Consider the following 25,658-nt stretch of genomic DNA (forward strand, 5'->3'; position numbering starts at 1 on the left):
TATGATATGCCTTCCCTATAAAGGGCCCGAAATACCTTGCTTACGTATCATTAGAAAGTGCATTAACATAAATACGGCAGTAAGCAGAGGAAGTACAAAGGTATGTAAACTATAAAAACGAGTCAAAGTGGATTGACCTACACTAGCACTTCCACGTAATAACTCCACTAAAGGCGATCCTATTACCGGAATCGCGTCAGGTACACCTGTCACAATTTTGACTGCCCAATAACCAATTTGATCCCAAGGTAAAAAATAACCAGATGATGGGATAAAAGAGCGGTTAGGGATTGTCTAAGGGCTTACTGTACATAGACATTTAGCTATTGTCTTATTGACTGGGAGATAGCAGTCAAAGCAGACAGGGAAGTCGGCCTGGCCGGCGGGGTGAAGCAGGCTGGGGCGCTGGGCGCTGTCTCACTACATAAAAGGTCATACTAAAATCTTATAAGTAGTCTTCATGTTTTCTGTAACAGCTGTTAGTTAAAAAATGGTAGCATCTAGACTGTTAGAAACAATCTTGTCATTAGCATTAGCATGTTTACTTTGGTCGCATGTAGAAAATATATGTATAGGTAGCAGGATATGGTGCCCGAAGAAGCCTGTGGTTGTGCGAGACGCGAAGATGGCCGAGAAGCCGTGCGAGATGCTACAGGAGCACGTCATGCACCATGAATGAAGTGGCCGAGATGGCTGGGTGATCGGTTTTGTGGCATGAAAAGTAGCATGCAAGCAATACAGTGGCTGGTTAGTTGAGTCATTAGCATAATGGCCGTGTCATTAGGATCTTAGCTAATTAGTAGGTGTGCATGGATGCACTAGTCGATCTTGTAGTCGTGAACGTGGGCACGCGGCTGCTAGTGGCGCACGTCCTGGTCTCTAATATGTCTATTTAAGCATGTACTTAGCATCTTGTTTAATTGAGCCAAAAAAAGTGAAAAAGGCTGCGTTTGTGCAGCACCAAACTCCAGGGTTCTTCGCCCCCCTGATGATGTGTGTGTTCACCAGGAGTTTATGCAAGTGTTTTTAGCTAGGGAGTGATTCCCAACATAGACATCTAGTGATATAAATATGTGAAGGCGAGTCTGAACATTTTCTTTGGCTACATGGTCTGGTGTTGATGCAAGACCATTGTGCCGTTGTGCGCATACTTTGATTCGGCAGGCTGGGTCCTTGGCAAGGTAAATGACAGATCCCCAGTCCAAATTTCAGGTATGTATTTCTTCAGACCGAATGTAATTCTGTTCCCTCGAGTTTCTTTAGCAAGATGCAAACAACGGCAGTTCAAAGGTTGCAGTCGAGACACTGAAGCCTGAGCTCAAGGTTCAGTAGAACAATGGCTGTTTTTACCCCTTGTAATATTGTATTTTATAGTTTTGTTAGCAATGAAGACAAAATTAAAGGTAGATAATGCAAAATCTACGAGGTATTTGTGTCCTACTAGTCTGAAAGAAACTCCTTTTTTTTACAAATTCAGTTAGCAAAGTATATGAAGTTAGGAGTAGGATTCATGAAGGATGTCATTTTTTATAATTTTAGCGACAATGGAATTTTAGTTGTGTTACATTTGTTGGATGAGATCCTTACCTTAAGCACAGTTCACTTGAATTTGAAAGTACATGCCATTTTCAAATTTTCGTTTCTATCTGTACTCTTGAAGAAATCAAGCATAGTCAAGTAAAGAAGAAATTTGTTTACCCTTGGGCCACTTGTTATTAAGGAGAACTCAAATTTGTCTAAATGAGATTTTCCTGACTCTTAGCAGAAGATTGTTCTGTCATGAACTAGCCATATATTAGAGTTATGTATTCAAAATGATTAATTTCGTTAGAAGGTTTACTTTTGTAGTCTTCAAATGAGCAACATATCATGAAATTTACTAATATCAAGACTAATTGGGTTTTGTTAGCGCCGAGTAATTAGTTTTGTTAGCCTTACTAATGGCACTTGGTTTTGGTTTTTTTTTTGTGAGTTTTTGTCATTAATTTTTTGGCAATAGGTATTAGTTTTGTCAGTTTTTTTTAAAAAAATGGTAGCGCCTTATTAGTTTATCTTTGTCCTCTTTTTAATTTTCCTTTTTTGTCCCAAACTACACATGTGTTGTTCATTGTAATTAGTTTTGTTATTAGATTTTCTAGTTGGGTTTTGTTAGCACCATGGTTTTGTACTCTAACACACAATTTACTATAGCAAACTTCTTTTTTCAGTTTCAGCTAGCTGATAACCGCTAAGTTTTTCTTGGTGACTACCTATAAAAACATAGACTATGTATTCGAATATTACTCAGTACCAACAGCAACGAGGGGTCTAAGGAGGGAGGAGTATGAAGCATCTAACCCAGTGAAAACGATTTATGTCAAACTTTTTGGCTTACTATGTTTTGCAACCAACTGAGTATGCAAGGTGCTTATCAAGTAGTGGGCAGTCAGATCTATTGTTTTTTTTCACACACCTACTACTTTATTTTTCTCATCTTTATTTGAGGTACACACTTACTTTTTATACAACGCTCTCGGGTAAATGTCGTTCAAACAATCTGAATCTCAGATTAACCAGGCAAAAGAGAATTAGGCTGCCATCGTTTCGCAGTTATCACTGCTTATAAGCCAAAACTTGAATTTTAAAACTTAATTTTAGACTTAATTTTGTGATTTTTTTTCATCGTGTTTTTTTATAACTTTCGCTTTTAAGTCGCTATGGACACGTATATAATAATTTTATCAACGTATATAATAATTTTATCTGTAAATTATTTTTTGTTTGCAAAAACACGTTTTCGTTAAAAAAGGAAAAAATGGGAGCCTTAAATTCATGCAATTCTTACGTGTACTCCTGCAACAACTGCCTACTGCAAACGTGGTTCAAATCTATCGTCCGTTGAGATATAGTTATGTAAGTAAAAATAAGTAGCAGATGCATTTTTTTCACCGTTGTTTACGGATGAGAGGGGGGCAGGGGGACGTGGTAAACACGTGGCGTTGTATGTTCCAAACAAAGCGCGCAAAGCCCAGAATTTAAGCAAAACAGAGTCGACAAGAGAGCGATGCACGCGCAGCGCACGGTCCGCACCCCGTCGCGTCGGCTACTCGGCCGGCTCGGACCTGACCTGACCGAGCCGACCAGACGACCCAAACCCGAATAAGATCGCCTCCACCCGTGGCCTCCCGTCCCCCGCCTCCCCCAATTTCTCCTCTCCCCCTCCCCTCTATACTCGTTTCGTTGCTACTGAGAGAGCAGGTGAGATCTCATATTGTTCGCCATGCTTTTTTTCTCTGTTTGATCTTGCTACCGCGTCTTCTCTGTACTCGTTCTTTCGTTGCTTCTTAGAGCAGGTGAGATATCATACCATGTTTTTCCGTGTGTTGATCATGTTTTTGGGGGTGGTTTTCGCGGATGGGAAGTGGCCGGAGGCGGACGAGCACCGCGACTTCCATGGTGATCTTTGTTCGCCTCCGTGCTTGGAAACAGAGTTTTGCTTGTTGCGCTGGTGGGTTTAGGGTTTTAGAACATGTAGGCTTGTAACATCCTTTTCTTTTTCTTATTCTTCAAAAAAAAAACATCCTTTTTCTTTTCCTATCGCTGCCGCTACTGCTGCGGTTGTCGGTGGATTCTTGGTCGTCAAGCGGAGACGGGATGTTTCTGCGCTTCTTCTTATTCATGTCTGCTCATGTGGGCTTAGGGTTTTAGAACATGTAGGCTTGTAACGAGAAATGTAACATCATAAGAACCCTTTTCTTTTTCTTCTTCTTCTTAAAAAAAACATCCTTTTCTTACTCATCTTATTTCTTACTCAAAAAAGAGATGGGCTTCTAGCTTAGCTCAGTTGGCAAAGGTGTTTGGTGGTTCACATCCTAGACCTCTCACCTTCCGCCTAGATTAAATGAAGGGTTGGAATAAATATGTGCTTCTCCTTCCCAACATTTTTGTGATGCGCCTCTGGCGCAGTTGGCAAAGGTATTATGGCGAACCCCGGGTTCGAATCCTCAACCCCTCACTTTCTGGTCCCTCCTTTCTTAATCCAATAGCCATCCCAACATTTTTTTTTTCTTACTAAAAAAAAACATTCTTTTCCTACGTTTCATTCACCGTTGCTTTCTGGTATTTAGATGATTTGTAACCTCATCTTATTATGGGATTTAAGGAGATCTTATTCCTATTGTTATGTTTCAGGGAAGCAAACTCTGCAATGGCTTTACATCGAGTCGTCCAACTTCCTGAGGTGTCTAAGACTACTTACACGGGTGGGAACGCAAGACTAGTTTACGCTTCATCATCTATGCAAGGATACCGTAGCACCATGGAAGATGCTGTGAGTAACCATCTTCCAACCATTTGTGGTGTAATTCTGAAGGCTAATTTGTAAAATTATTTATTTTCCAGCTGATAGCTTTTGAATCTCTGAACGATCTGAATGAAACGTCTTTTTTCGGTGTTTACGATGGCCATGGAGGTTTGATTTTCAATCTCATCCCCATATAAACAGAAAAATCCAAATTTATTGTACTGATTGAAGGGATACTCCATCATTCTCGTTGTATACCCTGACGCAATGAGTGTATGACACTCTCAGTTATTCAACTTTTGCATCAGGGTGTGCTGTAGCCAAGTATTGTGCGAACAACTTGCACATCAGATTTCTCCAGGAGGAAGACTTTCATGTAAACCTACCTAATGCATTGAGGAAGGCATTTCTGAGGTTATTTCCACAGCTAGTTAATCCATCCGCTCTATATTTGATGTTACATGATCTCCCCCTTTTTATAGTTTAAGGAACAATCATCACCACATTGTTCATAATTGGACCTGTTGTGCATCCAAATATAAAATAGATGATCCTTTTTCCTTCTTGATTGTTGCAGGGTGGATGAGATGCTGCAAAATAAGGCATCTAGGAGAGAATTGTCAGGGTATGGTAGTGGCTCAAGAGTCTATAAGGCGTCTTGTTTCGGATGTACCCCTTGTCTGCCGGTAATATCTCAACTATTCTGAAGATAGAAATCTAAGTTTTTTTTATATTTTAATATTTACTTCAGTTTTTTTTTGTTGCCAGGGACTTTGTTATCGTGGTCCGCTCAAAGAAGGATGTACAGCATGCGTTGTTGTCATTAGAAACAACCAGATCATTGTTGGAAATGCTGGTGATTCTCGCTGTGTACTCTCAAGGAATGGTCAGGTGCAATGAAGACTTTTGTTCTCAAAAATTCAGCTGATATTTTTTCTTTTTCATAATGGATGCACTCTAATGCCAGCTAACTATCTTGTGTATTTCTATTGTATTTGAAGGCAATTGCTTTATCCCGTGACCATAGACTGGTTAGTACTGCCGAGTATATCCGGATAGTTGCTGCAGGTGGCAATGTTGCTATCGCTGATGGGCTCTACTATGTTAGCAATGGAATTGGCGTTTCAAGAGCAATAGGTATAGATTATGGTTCTTGGCTGTGCGGGGTCAAACACTTGAGCAATTTTATCATTCTTGAGGAGGTACCATGAGGTACCACTGTTTTATATGTAAAATTTGGTATCTTCTAATATCCAAGATACCAAGAGGTACATAAAAAACAGTGGTATCTTCTCAAGGATGGGAAAAATGCTCCAAACACTTGTCTGCTGTAACTGGTATTTTGCTTCTTTACACAGGGTACTTTTCCTTGAAACAGAATAAGATGCTGCCCAATGAAGAACAGGCATTGATTTGCATGCCAGAAATCAACTCGGTAAGGGAAAATAAGTTGTTTTATTGAAGTTAAGTTCGGATCACTTGATATGCTCTGAAGCAAAAATAACCCCTTGGCTTCTGGCAGGAACAAATAACTCTGGATACTGAGTTTCTTGTTATAGCATCTGATGGAATTTGGTAAGTCCTCAGCCAAAAGTGTTTAGTGGAAGCTCTTATAATTTGTTCCCATCTCCATGATTTTATACTCCAAATGACAATTCTCTCTTGCACCCTCATTTGTTTGAAATATTTACCAATGTTCAGCTCATTCTGATTTACCATGTACATAAAGCCATCTGTGGACTTTCTTGAACATGATAGCATGAATTTCTGTTTCACCAGTTCAGTTTGATGGAAATGATCATATCCAACTTATATCAACCTCATGGAGTGGTGATAGGAATTGTGCCCTGCCTGACCAGTACTTGTTGACGCAATTAATTTAACTTCCAGTTGTTGCTCTAAATTTAGATATATTTCTTGTTTGCAGGGATGCCTTGTCAAACCAGGCTGTGGTAGACTTTGTAAACATTCGTTTAAAACATGTGAGTGCCATCTCCCCTCTCCAGTGATACATTGTAACAGTAGCCTTGCAACCAGATTAGGAAAAATAATCTGTGTGTGCTGATTTTGCTAGTAAAAATGGCTTCATACCGAGAATTGTGAATACACACAATGTATCCTGCTTTCAATTTAGTTCTGACATTTAGCATAGCAGAGCTAAACTGGATGATGACTAGCCTAGTTAAACAGTTGCTGCTTTTCTCTCAGATTGCCCTTTTTTTTATGTCTAAACTGGAAGTCTGTAGTACCATGTTTTCCATCTTGTCCATTTATAGTCAGAGTTATATTTGTTAACTGGAAGATTGCCCTTTGCCTTGACTTCTATGCTTTCCAACACAGGGAGTTGATCCCTTCGTAATTTGCGAGAGCCTTCTTAATGTGGCCGTTACACATGAACCACCGGCATTGGACAACTTGAGCGTCATACTAGTTAAGTTCCTGCACCCAGATGCAGCCGGGGCCAGCGGCCGCAGAAGCGCAGATATTTGATCTCGAGCTCACGAGGAATGTCTTGGAGACAATCTTGAATGTACATCGTTGTAGGCTTGTTAGTTTTGTCGTACATGTGGTACTGACGACGGAGATTTAGCTTGGAGGATAGCATGAACTCGTTGCACATTTTTTTGGGTCTTGTTTAGTCTTGAGGAAGACGCTTAATTGACTAATGGGTGCCAAACACTCGCTAGGTTTTTTTGCACTGGTGAAGGAGTTTTTGCACTGGTGGGTGCCAAACTGCGTATTATAAACCCTGGTTTATCGGTAAAAAAACGCCTAAGAAGATTTCAATACTTATAGCGGCTTACGTAAAAGCGAAGTTGTCAGCAAGGTATCTTGTCCTTACTCCAACAGACCAGCCAATATCTAGAATGCCATAGATTTAACAACTCCCTTCGTATTTGAGTTGATGCTCCTGACCTCGATTGCACTTAGCCAGTTTATTCGAAAATTTTGGTTGGCTTCTTCAATTGAATTAGCCTAAATTATGGTCCTTTTCGCAATTAACATCGTCGCAGGTCCATCCAACCATAGTTGCAACCTAGGCTGTTCAACAAACAAATGTTCAGATCCTCACGCTTCAGTTTTTTTTTCCCTTTTCATTTGGCTCTTAATTGCCTTTATCTCAGATTTAGAGAATAGGCTGCCACAGAGTGTTTGAAAAAAAAAGTAATTAAAACAAGAGGAAAAATTAGATTATACCAGCCTTGGCAGGTGTCCTTCACCGTACGCGTGGAATGGCTTCACCATAAGGACTTGTTTGGCAGGGATGTTCCATATTTAGAAAAATATGGATAGCATATTTTCTATTATTTTTAATATTTAGGTGGTTCAATATTTAGATTTTTTGAAAAATCAAATGGCATGCATGCATGCCCGCATGATAGGAAATTATGTATGCATGTTGTATGTGCTTTGATAAAGGGTATGCATGATTAAGGTAGGCTCACATGCATGGGTGTGTACACGGAGAGTATAGAATGTGCCAGTCGCCCAGCTTATCAGAGTAAATGGAAGAAGGGTTGGTCCAAGAAATGTCAGCCATGCATATTAAGCATTTGTTCTGTTAAACATCGTCTGAAAGCCTCCAACTGATTAGTGCTAAACCGCTAATTCACGTGATTAAAAATCATATAATCTCACCAAAATAAAATGCAAGGCAACTCCTGAGTTTTAAATAACATGTTTCATTATACAACAGAGTGCCAAATCAAATCACAGGGCAAAAGAAATTATGACTAGAGCATAGGATTGATAAGAACAAAAACATTGTCATAGCTAAAATATGTCTTCCGTGCCAAGCTCATTTGTATTTGGCCCTGTGAACCAAAGTTAAAAATATCTTATTAGCATTGTAGTCACTAAATATATGCTTTTAGCTTATTATTTTTTATTACCATTAACAGTTAAGTGAAGGTATTTATGAACCCATATTGTCCAAAATCACTAATGTTGGTCCTAGAACTGCTCTCTTCTACAGCTTGTGCATGCAGTACAGCATTCTCAACATCTTGGTGAGATTATACGTATTTTTAATTTAGTGAATTAACAATTTAGCACTAATCAGTTACAGGCTTTCAGATAATGGCAGAGCAAATGTTTTATATGCATAAGCTGAAATTTCCTGGGTCAAGCCTTCTTCCATTTGCTCTAATAGACTAGCCCATTCTATATGTGTACACATGCACACATTTGAGACGCTAATTTTTGCAGGACGGTGAGAATTGCTGGACTGCACCACGGTGCCTTCACGGGGCTGGGCAATCGGTTAGTGCGGTTTATTCGGTCCGATCTATTCAGTTTTTTAATATTTTGGTTTTTGAATATTAAAAACCAAAATTTCCACTGGAAAAAAATTAACCGAACCTAAATAACCGAATTATTTCAAATTATTTCAGTTAGGTTATTTCGGTCATCGGTTAACAACCAAAACTATTAACAGATCACCGATAAAATGACAACAATAAGTTCAATACACCATGCATAATAGACTGATCATGTATAATAGACTGATAGTTACATACTCGTGGAAGGAGACCGAGGAGTGGAGGTTGTAACACGTATTCACACTCGACTATTGGGTTGAGCAAGGCCGCAACTTACGGAATACAGACTAGCGAGATGTTAGTTCGGTTAATTTGGTGATTTTGGTTTCTAAAAATAAAAACCGATTAAAAAACTGAAAACCGAACTAACTAATTTTCAAAACTGATTTAAAAACCAAAAACCGAAATAACCGTATAAATCGGTTAGTTTGGTTCGGTTTCGGTTATCACGTTCGGTTTTCGGTGCCCCTACCTTCACCCTCGACGCAGAGGGTCCAAATCCGTGAAACTGTGCCACCGACGCCACCAGAAATAAGCAGTCATCGGCTCCACTTCGACTGACGCTGCTACCTCCCCTGTCATCCGCCGCCGCCCCCCCCCCCCCCCCCCCCCCCCCTCAACGTCCGCCGCCGTCGGCGCCCTCCTCGACATCCGTCGCCACCACCGCCACCGCCGCCGCTCCCTCCACGACCATCGGCGCCGCAACCTCCCTCCAGCTCCCCCAGCGCCGTCTCCCTCCACATCTGCCTACGTCATGTTCCAAGTCCATCGACAACGCCATCACCAGGTACATCTGCCTGTGCCTGTAGCCAATGTTTCTTGGTGATTGCTTCAGATAATTGTTAATCCAGCGCCTAAACAAGTACTCAACCTCTAATTATATCTATGTAACATGCATGTGTGTACGGGATTTAATCATCATGCTTTAGCTTGATGTTTCATTGTGATTGCTTTAGTTAATTTTTAATCCAATCCATGGGAGATCAGAGGGTGCTAGCTAGCTAGAGCCGTAAAGGTAGACTGCACACACGATGGTTTGAAAGGGGCATAAGAATAAATCTCTATCTCCAACAGGAAGATCGTTCTTAACGAAGTGGAGAGATTCAACTTAGGTGACTGTTTTACTGTTGATATTTGGGCTGCTGGTTGAATTTTTGCTGGATTGCTTCTTAGGCGACCGTTTCTCCAGGTTGAACTTGCGAGTGGTTTAAATTTGACTAGCTGTTTTAATGCGAACAGCATAAATGTTTCATGTACTCATGTCACTTTGTTTGGCCGTGTACACGCTTATGGTGTAGAGGCCGGGTTAATCTAATCCTTTATCTAAAAAAGATTAGTCACGTCAGCCATGTTTTCCTGAGTGAAGACAATGTGCCTTAATCAACGCTAGCCAGCTTGATGGAATCACGGTGCTTGAGTAGTAGAAATAAACATGCGCCAAAGTATGTCTTTATTATCGCCCCATGTTTTCGCTTATACTTATGCTTATACGCTAAAATTTAAACTTTCAACCTTAAATTTGGAGTTGATTTTGGAGTTTTTTCACCATAGTTTATTTTTCTAGCATTGTCTGTTATATCGCTAAGAATACATGTATAAATGTTTTATTTATATTTTTTCGATTGTAAATATGAAAAACCCAAACGATCACCTTCTATATAAACAACTTTTCGTGATGTAGACTCCACTCTAATTAGTTTTTTGCCCGCTTCCATACAATAACTGTACCATCCGAATCAGACGACGCAAGCAAGTTTTCCCCATGATTCCAGGCCACTCCAATTACTGAAGAGCCATGTCCCTTCAAGAATGAAAATGGTTTCATTGGCACCTTTGCGATGGAAGTAAAGTTTAAGATTCCAAAAATAGAAGAAGCACTAAACATACCTGCAGTTTATTTACACACGAGTTCTTTGGCCGTGCCAAATCGTAGAAGTAAACATTTGCATCCTCACTACCCGTGACTATATGTTCATATGAAAAAAAGAGAATCAGCTATATGCAAAAGCTTAGTTATTCATAACTGAAAACATAAGGGTGAAAAAAGATGCGCCTAGTTGCAAAAGTCATCTATCATGCATCGTCTCATTCAAAAGAGATTTTTTAAAAAATAAATTAACAAAATTTGCTCATGAGAAATTATGTCAAGTGAAGGTAGGCAATACACACAAAAGCACAGCATCACTTGGGTGTAGCTGACATGAACAGCATCAGAAGTAAGACTGTGGATTATCGGCAGCTTTAAGTTTCAGGTAACCAACAAGCAACAGCTACAAACAAAATCAAACAAGTAACATTTTTACTCACCAATGAACTCTCCTTTCTCAAGGGAAAGGAGGGGACAGAAAGAAGCACGGATGGTCTGCACAGGTGACGCCAATTTTAGAGAGCATATGAGGGTCAAGTATCCCTTGGAATCTGTTGCAATGCTGGAATGGCCAATAACGCAAATAGTTACAAAAGATATAATCAACAACATAGCAGACACTCAGACAGCAATAAATAATAAAGTTACCGCACCTGAAGAAAAACAGGTTTCCATTTTGAACACAAGAAAGGAGGACTGGGCAACGTGCAACCAGAGAGAAGGTGCGGTATTGAATGGTTGTAACAGGAGACTTTGTCTTATTGCTCTTGTTCTTATGAGTTCTAGATAATGAACCTGTGTGTGAATTCACACTGACAGTATATATGCAACCCTACACAATTCAAGCACCAGTTGGGCATTATGAACATAATATATTCATTTTTGCAGCCAGCAAACCAAATCACTCTATACCTGAGCATCACCAGCAAAAATAAGTTGTCCAGTGTGATCAATATCCAAAGCAGTAACTGCATCATCAAAGGTAAGCTTGCTGACTATTCTCCCAGTACTAAAATTAATGGCCTGTATTAGAAAAAATATATATAGATCACAATCATCAGCATTAAAGGTAAAAGCAAAAGAAAGTAAAGGGAAGGGGAGGTGATTGTTTGGCTTATTCAGGGAAAAAGCCAAAAGGCATATTTGCAAATAAAAAATAATTTGTAAATAAAACTTTTATATAGGTGTTCTTAGCAATCTAAAAGCCAAGACTAGAAAATAAATTACAGTAAAAAAAACCAAAATATACTCCAAATTTAAGGTTGAAAATTCAAATTTTGACTTATAAGCATAAGCAGAAGCAAGAAGATGGGGCTGAAGATTGTAGTGATAACATAATTAGGTGATATATTTTCCAATTTAATGAGAAAGGAATCATGTTTAGTGAATGGAACACTGAAAAAGAATAGGCATATTACACATTCATTTTTCTAGTACTATCGCGCAACAGAACATTCCGGGAAGGGGAAGATAGATCAGCAAGCAAAATATTGGAGTGCAAACTACGGTATATGAATTGTTGGGAGCAGAAGGTCAGGAACTATACATTGATCTCCCTGTTTGCGTTGCCAACTAAAAGTAAATTATTATTTACCTGCAACAAAGTGTTCAAAAGAAAACCAAGTAAACATATGATAAATTAGACAATCCATGCTGGTTACCACACAGAATTTCTATGAATGCAAAGTGCAAATAAGCGAATGGAACAGGAATGTATTATGCAAAGGTGGGACTTACAGGATGAAAGCATATGCATAGCTGGGAAGAAACCCCATATACAACCCTGATACAAGTGCCTTTTGAAATCTCCCATACTCTCATAGTCTTATCCATGGAGCAGGACGCAATGTATTGGTTATTAGATGAAAAATCAAAATCTGTAATTCAGTTAGAATTTGAAGCTCGTGAAATACTTGACAAAACATAGAAAGAATAGAAAAGCACAATTTAATTTATCCTTTTTCATTCAATATCCATAAAATATCCCTAGGGTATTCATGTTTGCAACTCTTTGTGCTAGCTATTACAAACTAGAACTAAATTAGTCATTCGTATTGCATGCTCAACAACTGTGTATGCTCAATACTAGGATTTGTCATCGATGGTACACTGCAATGTGGAATTTGCAATTAGCTGCATATAATATTCTAACCTGTAATATTCTATGCAATTTGATTCTTCCTTGTAACAAAACACTAAACATTTTGCTAGCACCAAACATAGGTACATACAAGAAACCATATAAACAAGTAAAAATGAGTATATTCTAACCTGTGATATCTTTAGAATGCCCTATTAATTTTTTAAGAACAGATGGTGGGTCGGAAACCTGGCAGACTGTTAAACTGCCATCAGATGCACCATATGCAAGCAGATCTGAACTTGCGCGACCAAATTTCAATATTGTAACTGTCAGGAGTAAAATCAAGCATTCATTAACATATTATCTAGATCACTCAAACAAGAATACTTCATCGCCGTCAGAGATGAAATTTTGAAATTGTACACTATGACTATAAGCAAACCTGTTGCTTTGCAGTCATCAAAGATGCAATGCATGCCAACAAATGAGTATGCAGGCTCAGCAAATCTGACATGACGCTCAGGATCACTCTGCTTTGAGCTGATACTTATATTGCCGGTTAACGGTCCACTGTTACTTCTCCAGTCCTGCAGCAAACAAGTTACATTACAATTTACAACAAGTTGCGATCGTTGCACGAAGGTATACACACAAACGTAATGTGACAAAGGCAGATAATAGTAAGAAAAAAAAACACTAACCCGGATAGAACTCCAGCTGTCTGCCTCGGACAATGCAGCATGGGCAGGAGAAGGAGCCCATCTCCCACTGCTCAATTGCAATGTCCATAGTGTTAGACAAAAGGCATGCTCAAAGGATTAATTTTGAGAAGGAACTGTCGCATGAGCATAACAAAAGCTCACTCACAGACACACAAAGGAGCAAGACTAGCTACATCTTGTTCTCTTTTCGTTAGGTGAGGGCAGGCGACACCGACAAGGGAGCAAAAATATCAAGGCGCACCTGTTGCTCGGCGTGCTGTGGGCGCTGCTGGAGGCGGCGCCACCGTCGATGCGGCGGAGGAGGAAGTTGCGGTAGGCAACATAGCCCCTGCCAGTGCACCGCCACTCCTGCATCACACCCGCCGCCGAACCAAAATCCAATTCATTCCCACGCGCGCCAACGAGAGATCCAAGGAGCAAGCAAGGAAGATCCGCGAGTGGGGAACGGGTACCATGCGGTGCTGGAGCGCCGAGGAGGGCTTGCGTCGGAGGAGGAGGCGGCGGAGGGCCGCGTAGTCGGCGTCGGGGCGGGAGGAGGAGGGGGTCGGGGGCTGCAGGACCCAGCTGAGGAAGTCGGGGTCCATCGGCCGGGAGGGGACAGGCGGGCAGGCCGGCGTGGAGGCGGTGGCGGTGGAACCGCCGGCCGTGGCCAACTCCATTAGCCCCGGCGCGGGAGAGATCAGAGATGTGGCGAGGCCTGGGGTTTGGATCTCGGGTCAAGCGTACGGGCGGTTGTGCAAGAAAATAGTACTATAATAAGGGATTTGACTTTTTAACGCCGGTAATATTAAGTTTCGATTATTTGATATTATGGCCTACTGTCATTGACTTAGATGGTCCCATACGTCATACTCACAAATAATTGGTCAACGAAAAAGTGTCAAATCGACAAATTTATCATATATATGCCTTTACGAGCTGGATCGATAGCAAAGTTCGATGTAATAGCCGACTAATCGCTCTAAAATATTTTTATGTTATTAACACTAACCTAGAGATAACTAAATAATAGTTACCCATAAGCATACTACATCGTCAATATATGTATTATCAATATATGGTTAATCTCTCGTACATATTTAGTGCATTAAAGTTTATGCTATAACAGGTATAAGTATGACATGTTAATTTTTAAAATCCCACTTACTCATTCTTAGTTACAGTAGCACTTCATCAATTTAAGGTGTTAATTTTCGTTGATTTAGGGCCTATTTAGTTCGTGAAAAGAAAATTTTTAAATATCACATCGGACGTTTTACCAGATGTTGGAAGGGGTCTTCGAACACGAATGAAAAAATTAATTTCATAACTCAACTAGAAAACGCAAGACGAATTTATTAAGCCTAAATAATCTGTCATTAGCACATGTTGATTACTACATCACTTATGGCTAATTATGGACTAATTAGGCTCTAAAGATTCATCTTGCGATTTCCATGCAAACTGTGCAATTAGTATTTATTTTAATCTATATTTAATGCTCTATGCATATATCAAAGGTTTGATGTTATGTTTTTGGACAATTTTTTTTCCAACTAAACATACCCTTATCTGAAAGCCACTCAAATGAGTTAGGATATAAACCATCTATTGTGAACAGCTGTGAGGAATACGAGGAAATAAAATTCAAAAGCATTTTTTCACTCATGTAAAATAACTGATACTACTAAAGAAATACACTTGAGAAGTAATTTCAGACAAAGTATGAATTATAAGAGTTATAATCAGCATGGAGGTGATGACATGGTGCCCAATTCTGCCTTTTTAACATTGGAACTACATGAATGAGTATATGACACAATAATCTATATATTTCCCATACTGATACTTAGGGGTAACCATTGAACCTTACAAAATATTATTCATACAAATTTTGCCATTTTAAACCTACTAACAAACAAGTAGACAACAGAACATTATTTCTGAAGTGAAAGTTCTTGACCAGTCGACTAATTAATTCACCGTCAGACTGATAATTTATTTTAATACATGACGTCCTTAATCGTTGACAAATGTTTGATAATTTATCTTATTCAGTAATAATTTATCATCTCAGTTTTACGATGCAAGATTTTCTAGCATTATCTAGAATAAGATGGGTGACAAACAACATATTAACAAACAAAAAATAATTTATGAATAAAATTATTATGTATGTATTTTTAGTGATCTAAAAGCTAAGGCCGGAAAATAAAGTTTGATTAAAAAATTCTCAAAATGAACTCTAAATTATAGGTTAAAAATTTAAATTTTGGTTTATAAGAATAAACATAAATGAAAAAATGACCCAACAAGACACAAGAAAGAACGAACCATTAGATTAGTTAAATGAGTTTTTACATCATATGATATAAACAATTGACTAGACCAGAGAACGGTATTGAAAGCATGGTAGTATATATTTGCCTACACAGATTGCACACAGAGTGTTCGATGACATATTCTAGTAACCGAGTCACCCTTTGAGTAACGTGCGTTGGGGAACAACACGAATGCCACGGGGCATGACCTTAAATGTGTGGCTATGTTTCACACACTATAATAGCATGGTCGTGGGTCGACCTATCAATAATTTAGAATTGGATCTGTTTAAGTTAAATAAAATAAATTTAATTTAAAAGTAAAACATAGTTCATTGAACTGAACCAGAGCTAACCTAAATTATTTGCAGCTGACTCACGCTCAGGACACTCACAATGCATGGTTTCTATAGGCAGTTTCTATAGGTATTAATAGTAAGATAGATACTAATCCAATGCATACAGTCAATGCTACCCAACATGTCAGGGAAACCACAACGCTCACCAATCTTCAACAAACGCTCTACATCTTGTACAGTGGGGCGTCTCAAATATTATCCACCATATACTGCAATGACACCCTTAACAAATATTTTCAAGCACTCAACACCAGTACTTTTTCCCATCTTCAAATATTCATCTTGTTGGTCAACAGAGCCACCATATGCCAATTGACGAGTTGCTACTATACACTTATGAATTGGCGAGAATCCGAGACGATTCAAAGCATCCGGCCTTAAGGTGAAATACTCTGACCAACCACTCAATGCCTCCACTATCTTCAAAAAGAGAGTCTTCCTCATCCTAAATCTTCTACGAAACTGCACCTCATTGTAGACTGGATTAGGCGAGAAGTAGTCATCCATTAGTTGTTGCCTAGCTTCTTCACGTGGTCTATCCACATACCTCCTATGACCACACTGAACTCTTCCACCTTGTAAACCATCAGCAATGGACTGCATTTCAGATATTAGATGAATGCCTAAATCATCCATGATTGCTTGCTCTTGAAGATACTCATCTATGGAGTATAAATCAATAGGATCAATGTTGTCATCTCCATCCATGGCAGCGGTTACAAAAATAAGGCAGTAGAGAGTGTGGGTGGCAGGGTAGTGTCGTGTAGCAAAGAATGTGGTGGCAGAGGGAAGGAGTGTCATGGAGTAGGGAATGTTGTGCATATATATACAGAACTGTGGTGGCAATGTGAATGGCTCTGTTCACACTTGCATGCAGGAACTCGATAGTTCATTGCCCTAGCAAAAATTAAACAGTCCTACTACAGAATTAGTTCACACTGCATTTTCCCAGCCGAAATTAAATAGCCCTACTATGGAATCAGTTCACACCTGCAGAAATTAATATTTCTACTACAATATGCATTTTCCCATGCAAAATTAAATAGCCCTACTATAGAATCAGTTCACACTTGCATAAATTAATGTTTCTACTACAGTATGCATTTTCCTAGGCAAAATTACATAGCCCTACTATAGAATCAGTTCACACTTGCAGAAATCAATATTTCTACTACAGTCTGCATTTTTCTAGCCGAAATTAAATAGCACTAATCCCAGATCAGTTCACAATTGCAGAAATGAAACATCACAAACGGATCAGTACTTACCTAATAGAAATATAAATATCCTGCATCTTCCAACAATTACAAATCCATCAGGTACAAGGCTACAAAAAATAAAATAGTAAGCTAAGCAGTCCAATAATAACAGTAGGCTAAGCAGTCTAAAATATAACACTATTCTGAGCAATCCCATACCTTAGGAAATAATGCAAGTCTCAAGCTCTCCAGTGCTTTGTTTCTCTCATCCAAAGCTTCTGCAGTAAGTTGAGCACTAGGTGCAAGCATCAGCTGTGTGTAGGTGTCTAGCATTTTACACTTGGTTTGCTCATGACTTGTTTCATTATTAAGCCTTGCTGCTTCAAGCTTCTTATCAGCCAAGCTTTGTTGAACTTGAGTCATCTTCTCTCTCCATCTTAGCATTATTGCTTACTTCAATGAATTTTTCAAGTTTTTCATTGAAAGCTAACAAAACATCAGGTCCCTTTCCCTTGCTGTTGCGTTCATTCTTGGCTTTCTTATGGCCAATTGGTCGATGTTCTTCCACATTCACCACTTGAGCTGGGTTAGCTTTTGCATTGTTTTCCTTTTTCTTGTTCAGCCTATTGACATACGCAGACCACTTCTTCTCGCCGCGTACTACCTTCCATATATGCTCCAAAGTGAAGGGTTTATCATGGTTTTGATTGGCATACATCTCCTTTGCTTTTTCTTTAATCTGGTCATCACTCATCCCACTTTGCCATACTCTAACAGATTTTACCCAACAAGCATGGAAATCACTAAGAGGTTTCTTAACACGTTCCCAACGAATTTTCAGTTGGTTTCGATTTCTCTTACGGCTTGTCTCTGTGGTCTTGTTGTATGTTTCAGTTACATTTGCCTAGTACTGATCTATCTTCCTACTAGTGCCATCAATTAGATCCTTTGAATTGTGTAGCCAAGCACTAGCCTACAATTACAAATGCATAGTTTCATTACATGGGCTAGCATACATAGAGTTTAGACAATGTACTTAACTGCAGCAGTCAAAATGTATGGAAGTACACACGGTTGCAAAGATAACTTACCAATCTAGTATCTTCCTCACGTGACCAATTCAATCTGTTATCAGTCCTAGACCCCTGGAGGGTGTCATCATCATCAACATCAATTGCCTCTTTCTCTTCTGTATCTATAATATGCACCGGATTGTTTGCAACTGGAGATGGGGTTCCTTTAGAACATAAATCATTTGGAGACATTGTAGACTGCCTCATTATATTACCAACAAAATGAAAATTTTCTTCCAAATTATTTCCATGCGATGATTGCAAATAATTTGTGAACCCTCCTTGTGGGTGTAAACTGAAAATAGAAAAATATGAACATCACAAACTCTTACTATGACAGATAGGGAAAACTAATAGAATAAATCATCAGAGACAAAATTAAATGTATACCTACATAAATCATCATACTAAATGGTAATTTATTTTTATATCAGAGACAAGGAAAATTACTAATATAATAAATCGTCAACGACAATGGCACTAAATGGCAGATTCTATCACAATTATTTCTCTATCATAGCAGATTACTAATATAATAAATCATCAGAGACAATGGTACTGAATGACAGTCATTTTTTATGCCATAGCTATAATTTTCCTTCACTGAGAAAATTAATTCTTTCACTATGATATGATTCAATTACAATAGTATAACAGGGAATGAATCAATAGCAACTTACCCTTCCCTGGTAGATGGCCACCATCCACCAATCGGTGAAATAGAGATAGGAGGAGAATAATTGTCACAGTCATCAACAGCTTGTATACTAGATGTGCCAGTATGAGCAGCAGAAACACACGCACCTTCAACATCTGCTACAGTATTACGGGCAGCATGAACACCATTGCCTCGCCAGGAGCTTGGATTAGAATTTTTTGTTCTTTTCAGATGTCCGATGCCTTCTTTAACCAACGGATTCATTGGCCCGGAGTTTGGGGGATGCATTTGGGGTAATGGCGATTTGGGGAGAGATTAATTTGAGAGGCTGGGTCATAGGAGTTGGGGAAAGAACGTCGATTTGGAGCAAGCGACTGAGATTAATCCATGTTTTGGATTGCTTCTAGGCGGCAGAAGGAAGGAGAATGGAGAAATATTGGAGGGAGATCGATCTGTGGTGTCTCCTACCTCGATTTGGTCAACTTCTAGCAGGAGAAGGAGAGAGACAAGAGCTCTGCGCGGGAGATTTGGCGCGCGAGACCTTGAGCGACGCGCAGGAGACTGGAGCTTGCGGGAAAATTTGGTGAGCTCGCGGTTGCGCGCGAGAGAAGGGCACGCTCGTGGCAGCGAGCGGCGCGAGACGAGGATGCGTGCCATGGGGAGAGCGTGGGCCACACTTGATCTGAGCGGAAGGCATGGAAACGATCTCCTTCCCCCCAACGCCTCTTCTGGATCGTTTCCAATGCATCGACATGCATGTAGACACTGGTTCTCAAACAAGAAAGATATCTTCATTTTCCCCTCTCTTTCTTCAATAAATGACATGACACATCAGCAATTTGCTTACATGACAATGTAATAAATAGGGATAGAAACTACCCTTGGTACTGCATTGTGAGTGTCCTCATCCTTGTAGCACGGCATGCCCGGCCTCGGGTCGATCACACCGGCGGATCGTCACATGCAAGTCCAAGATAATGCCCACGAAACCACGTGATTTATTCAGCATCCAGAGGAGCACAGTAACAACACAAACCAATCGATTCCGCACTTACCGCATAGTTCTTTTCTCTCGCTGCAAGCGTGTTTCGTTTCTATACACAGGATTACCACATTAACGCAGGCACACAGTTGAGTGGAAAACCACTCCGATCATACAAAGACGAAGCAGCAGGAGCCGAGAGAACCTAGCTACATCACGATGCCTGCATGCATCGGAGGCTGTAGTGCGTGTTCAGATCGAGCCAGCGCTTATTCACGTCGAATAACCACAGCACCAAGAGTCATCCGTGTGGATGTCGATCACTGGGAATTGTCGAAGGAGTCGTCCGTCGGCTGCCAGTATCGGTTGGTGAACCACATGGAGTCGGCCGCCATGGCGCTGCCGTCCTGGTTGCGGTGCCACGCGTAGTACGCGTGCGTCCTGTTCTTGATGTCCAGGATGGCGTGCCCGAAGCTGGGCTCCCTGAAGGCCGAGTAGGCAGGCTGCGGCGCCGTCATGCTGCGTTTGTTGTCAGGAAACCAGATGTATCAGGTGAAGGACGCAAAATGGTACGTAGATATGTATCATATATGGTCAGCAATCCAGGAACTGAAAACAGTTGAAGCTGTTGAATGCTGCGTAAGGAAAAGGATTCCTACTTGGTGGCCAGTCCTTCCTGATTTCCTCCGTCGCCGATGGTTATGTAGACGGGGGCAGATTGATCGTGGACTGGAGTGCACAGGCCATTCACAATGTTGTATGCGACGTTTGATATTCTGTGCTGCAATCAGAGAACAAGTAGTCTATGTCAGAGCAGAGTATCAGTGCAAAGCAGGGCACGTTGAACTGAAACGGCTTAATTTAGATAGACGCAAGCATATATACCCATAGACGAAAGAGAAATGCGTAATGAAATTTTAATGGAGAAAAATAAAAAACCAAACTTGTTAGCACCGTAGGCAGTTTCTTTACAGATAGAAATGGGTCCTCTAAGATAGAACAGAAGATACACAAGCAATTGATTTGCAAGGAATTTCCATTTGCTTCCAAAAGCCAAGTCCTTGACTATTTTGTGGGGACAAAAAGTGAGAGTAAGTGCTTACCGTCCGTTCATAAGCATGCACGTGTCCTGCAAACACGAGATCAACTTTGTACTTTACGAACCACGGCTCGTACATTACTCTCATGGTTTCACCTTCCATGTAGTGATAGTTATAGCTGTTGTACCATGGAGCATGCATCAGCACGATCAACCATGGTGTTTCACTCCTGTTAACCTTGGGAAACTCGGCTTCAAGCCACTTGTATTGAGGTGTATACTTTCCTGGAAAGAAACAAAAGAACTGATAAATTACCTTATTCCACTGGTAACTATGAACAGATATGTCATATGCGCATTGTAATATACGGTGTTTTTTTTAATTTGTTTGCACAAAGCATGTAACACTGACTACTTTTACTGGTCACAATCATGCTCACGTGGTGCTTGCTTACTTTTACTGGTGAAGCTTGCAGGTAATTAATTTTTAATACAGATGCAAAGTAAAGCGCAACTGAATCATTCACACATACCATATGATGAATATGATGCCAAGACGATAATATAAGCAGATGCCCTTTTTACGGAATACCAGTAAGGGGCCGTACTACCGGAATCCTTATAAGGCGTGGGGTACCTGTAGCTGTATGGCTTGAATGGCTTTGTTTCACCCTGCAAATATGCAACAAAATGAACGTCACGAAAGGCTTATAACGTAAGACCCACTGATTATCTACTACTGAATATGCACTCACTGAAGATCATTATGCAAATAAAGTTTGAGTACAACACTTACTAGTTCTGGAGCAAAATCTATCTCATGATTTCCAGCTGTCCAGATCCAAGGCTGGTAAGCAACATTCCTCTCTACAAATCTTGCCCATGTATCCCACCTCACATTATCATGATATGGGTAGTTATCTGCATAAGACAGGTCCCCAACGAAAAGCACTGCTTGCGCCTTTGAATTGGATTCATAATGAGCAAGCGTAATATTTGAGTCGAAGCTCTGACCAAGGTCACCTGAATTCAATCGTTGTTTTCAGTGATATTAATCTTTCGAACATTTGGTGACTATGTGACATCAAACTAGCAAAAATGAATATAAGAATATTGAATACTACCTATGAGGCCAAATGTATACGGAACATCTGGGCCACTTTTCGGAGGGGTTCTGAACCAAAACTTCCTCACGGTTTGTCCAATCCCAACAGCATAGTAATATTTTCTGTCAAACTGCATTAAAGACAGTAGTCAGTCTTTAATTTACAGTCCAAACACTAGAGAAATGCACATCTTTTTGAAAGAGCTAATACCTCCAAGTTTTTAACTGTACAGTGGTGAATATATCCTGATGTGTAGTTGTAGAATGTATACTGAGTGTGTTTTCCATTTGCAGAGAAATTAAGGTTATCCTTTGCAGTCCCGTAGAGCACAGTGCTTGAACCTGGCTCACTTGTTGTCACCCATGAGATTATCATGGCTGTGCCATCATGATTGCCTTGTGTGATGTGGACCTTTCATAGAGCAATATCAATAAGATAATTATCAGAGTGGAGAATACACCAATGAGTATTACCCTAACGCATCTTGAATACGACTTTTTAATCCTAAAAGCACATTTAAAAAGGAATGGACATCAATCTCATGTAAAAAGGCGTCCTAAATTCATTTAGTGATAGTTAATTCTACGGAGTAAGACTCCGCAAGAACAAGAAGGTTCTAAAAGACAACAAAAAGGTTCGTAAAAGGCCCCTGCAACCAATTAGTACTAAATGGTGAAGCAGAAACATATGATGGCAGTCTTGCCTAAATGTTAACTTTAGAAACGAGTGAAGCAGAGCAAATGGTGGTGGTGTTGTACGGAAGCAGTATTTTAGTCAAGAACACTGCCAAGTTTGTGGAGTGGGATTAAGGAAGTTAGAAAAGCATCCCAGGTGCTGACCATGAACAAGCCAAATGCTCATCGTTAGACTAATGGCAAAAACCACAGTCAGTCAGTCAAGCAGCTAAAAGCATGCACCGTGATGCCAAGTTCAAGCCTACTAACGAGACATCTAATTTACCCAAACCCAATGGAAATGCTTGAAACTGAAAAAAAAACGCACAGTACGGATAGGAGGAGAGCATGTCTGAAGAAAGAAAGGCAGTCGACTTTAGGACTATCCAAACAGAAATGTCTTCCGTTGGCTGTATCTTCAGCAGCAGACTCCAAAAGGAAGCAAGCATGCACATGGATGACCACCGAGGAGGACCAGCACGAGTATAACAGTATATTACACTTCACTTGTCATTTCGCTTCTATTTATAATTTATAGGTCAAAATTTATATTTTTAGTCTTAAATTTAAAGATGATTTTAATATTTTATTTACCGATTTTTATTTTTCAGATTTATATAAAAATTTTATTTACAAATTATTTTTCATTTGCAAATGCACAGCGAAACAATCACCACCTATACACTAACCAAAGTGTGGCTCACGAGTCACGAATCACGACTTCACGAGAGATGCAGGAACAAGCAGAGCACTGATTCCTCGGAAGCACGGACGCAACAAAATCGAAGCCTTCCGATGCTTTCCCTCCGCGACGCAGGAAATGAAACAACCGATACGACAACGCGGAGCAGCCAGTGTTGGGGGGCGGAGTAGTACTAGCTATTGTTACCTGCTGGGGCGCATTGTGGCCGGGCGGGGCGCGGAAGACGTCGGCGTCGAGCGGCATGTCGACGGCGGAGCCGAGCCGGCGCCGGTACTCGCTGGTCTGGCCGGCGAGGCACGCGCCCAGCAGCAGGCCGACGGCGCACCACCACGCGGCCACCGCGGCGCCGGCCCCCCGCCGCCCCGCCATGGCTGCAGTCACCTGGCAGCAACAAGGGGGGTCTTCTTCTTCTTCGTGAAGGCCGCGTGCTCGAGGATGAATTGGGATTTGGGAATGGGATCGCTTGCTCGATTTGTATATCGCGATCGATCGATGGATGGATGGGTTGGTCAAAGTGGGCGCGTGGGGCGGAGGCGTGGGGGAGATGGAATATACTGAGAGTGAGATGAGGTGCCAAAAAATATAAATCTCGGAGGGAGACGCATGCGGAATTGATTAGTTCAAGTTTGAACACAGAGAAGCAGCGGTCAAGCGAGTGAGGGGACCCAAACAAAAATAATTTATAAATAAAAATTATATATATATATATATTCTCAAGTTTGTAAAATAAACTTTGTTAAAAAGAATATTAAAATTAACTCTAAATTTAAAGCTAAAATTTTAAATTTTTACTTATGTATATGTTTATAAACCAAAATTTAAATTTTAACCTTAAATTTAAAGTTAATTTAGTTTTTTGCCATTATTTTTCAGTTTTAGATTTTAGATCACAATATATATATATATATATTATAAATTATTTTTTTTCAAATATATCTTACTCAAGCGCACGAGCCGGTGCGAATATGCGATGCAAATGCAAACCGGTGATCAGCCGAGAGAGCGCACGCAGTTCCCAGTTTTGCACGCTCCGTAGGTGGCCCACGGGCACATCAAGCTAGCAACGGTTCGAAAAATCAGTCATCACGGCCACCAGCCGGCAAGTGGCATGAGCCGCCCGAAGGCGCCCCCACATAAAAACAGTTGAACACCAGGCTCACGTTGCGGCTATGGAGTATGGACCATGCCGGCGCCGGCGTGCGCGCAGAGGCCGCCATTCTTGCAAGCTGATGGACAAATGGACCATACCCACACCGCCGGCGCCGTAGATCGTCGAGCAGTGGGCGGCCGGCGCAGTAGTGGACAGTGGCACGCCGGCCATTAGATACCAGTACTACACTATGCAAAACGAGTAACGGGCACGCGTGCACCCGAGCTAGTTAGGCCTTGTTCAGTTTTTTATAAAAAAAAACATCATATCCGATATACGAACGTATATTTGAAGTGTTAAGTCTAATTACAAAATAAATTACATATTTCTTTAATAAACTGTGAGATGAATATTTTGAGCCTTATTAATCTATCATTATCACATGTAGCTAATCACATACTAATTACACTCAAAAATCCGTCTCATGATTTCCCCCATAACTGTGTAATTAGTTTTAATGTTCATATATATTTAATTTAATGCTCCCGTTAGGTATCAAAAATTCTATGTGATGTATTTAGAAAAACTTTTTAGAAAAGCTTTAGCTGGGAGGGATGAGTACGGCGTGTACACCGGAGATAAAAGAGTATTTGATTTTTTAATACTTCTTTAATATTATAAATGATAAAAATTAACTACTATACCATTAAAATTTCATTTTATAAAATTATGATAATCTTTTATATGATTTTTTTTAAAAAAAATACATCGTTTAGTAGCTAGGAATAATGTAATCTGGATTTTTATAATTATCTTTTAATTATTATTTAAGTTGTTTTGCTTATGCTTATAAAAAATGAGCCGTAAGAAATCTGGATTTCCGTCGTTAATCTCCTTTGTCTCCCGCGAGGCCACGAGCCGGTGCGAATATGCGACGCAAAATGCAACCAGTGATCAGTACTCAAATCCTTCGGTCTCCGCGTGTTGCAACTTGCAACTTCAACTTGCAAGTCGCATCGCGGCGGGGGAACGTATCAGGATTTCACTTGTTTTATAAGCTGAATCATGTGCCAGTGATACCATATTATCAACGACAACTCCGATAATTGTGTGAAAACCACGTGAATTTGAATTTGAATGTTTTGAATAAAATCATGGTGGGTTTGAGAGTTAAACCGCGCGACAGGTTCGTGGCTTTG

General features: G+C 40.2%; 4 protein-coding genes across 6 annotated transcripts; 1 reads left to right on the top strand and 3 right to left on the bottom strand.

The window, feature by feature from the left end:
• The first annotated feature begins 942 nt into the window (after window positions 1-942).
• On the top strand, window positions 943-7,076 carry LOC102707367 (probable protein phosphatase 2C 42). 3 transcript variants are annotated; one of them, XM_006646320.2, is made up of 11 exons: window positions 943-1,212; window positions 4,171-4,309; window positions 4,381-4,450; window positions 4,591-4,696; window positions 4,860-4,968; window positions 5,051-5,173; window positions 5,284-5,419; window positions 5,641-5,717; window positions 5,805-5,857; window positions 6,210-6,264; window positions 6,623-7,076. In XM_006646320.2, the coding sequence occupies exons 2-11, from the start codon at window positions 4,187-4,189 to the stop codon at window positions 6,770-6,772; spliced, it is 1,002 nt and encodes a 333-aa protein (XP_006646383.1). In that variant the 5' UTR covers window positions 943-1,212; window positions 4,171-4,186; the 3' UTR covers window positions 6,773-7,076. The 3 variants fall into 3 exon arrangements, with proteins under 3 accessions (XP_006646383.1, XP_015695318.1, XP_015695321.1); XM_015839832.1 differs by having other exon boundaries at window positions 943-1,181; XM_015839835.1 differs by lacking the exon at window positions 943-1,212 and adding an exon at window positions 3,213-3,237.
• Window positions 7,077-10,168: 3,092 nt separating this feature from the next.
• On the bottom strand, window positions 10,169-14,007 carry LOC102707643 (WD repeat-containing protein 13). Its single transcript, XM_015834620.2, has 12 exons — window positions 13,729-14,007; window positions 13,518-13,624; window positions 13,256-13,322; window positions 12,997-13,141; window positions 12,743-12,880; window positions 12,209-12,348; window positions 12,018-12,065; window positions 11,384-11,494; window positions 11,125-11,303; window positions 10,912-11,033; window positions 10,492-10,568; window positions 10,169-10,405 (listed from the first exon to the last, which is right to left on the bottom strand). Exons 1-12 carry the CDS (start codon window positions 13,933-13,935, stop codon window positions 10,298-10,300), a joined length of 1,449 nt encoding a protein of 482 aa, XP_015690106.2. The 5' UTR covers window positions 13,936-14,007; the 3' UTR covers window positions 10,169-10,297.
• A 2,123-nt stretch (window positions 14,008-16,130) lies between these two features.
• On the bottom strand, window positions 16,131-16,643 carry LOC121055561. The gene has a single exon (XM_040528328.1). The coding sequence runs from the start codon at window positions 16,641-16,643 to the stop codon at window positions 16,131-16,133; it is 513 nt and encodes a 170-aa protein (XP_040384262.1).
• A 3,200-nt stretch (window positions 16,644-19,843) lies between these two features.
• On the bottom strand, window positions 19,844-23,909 carry LOC102707927 (purple acid phosphatase 2). The gene is made up of 8 exons (XM_006646322.3): window positions 23,556-23,909; window positions 22,203-22,403; window positions 22,011-22,122; window positions 21,683-21,909; window positions 21,420-21,558; window positions 20,951-21,171; window positions 20,507-20,628; window positions 19,844-20,366 (listed from the first exon to the last, which is right to left on the bottom strand). Exons 1-8 carry the CDS (start codon window positions 23,736-23,738, stop codon window positions 20,168-20,170), a joined length of 1,404 nt encoding a protein of 467 aa, XP_006646385.2. The 5' UTR covers window positions 23,739-23,909; the 3' UTR covers window positions 19,844-20,167.
• Between the last annotated feature and the right edge of the window lie 1,749 nt (window positions 23,910-25,658).

Source organism: Oryza brachyantha, chromosome 1 (genome assembly GCF_000231095.2).
Source record: "Oryza brachyantha chromosome 1, ObraRS2, whole genome shotgun sequence".
NCBI lineage: Eukaryota > Viridiplantae > Streptophyta > Magnoliopsida > Poales > Poaceae > Oryza > Oryza brachyantha.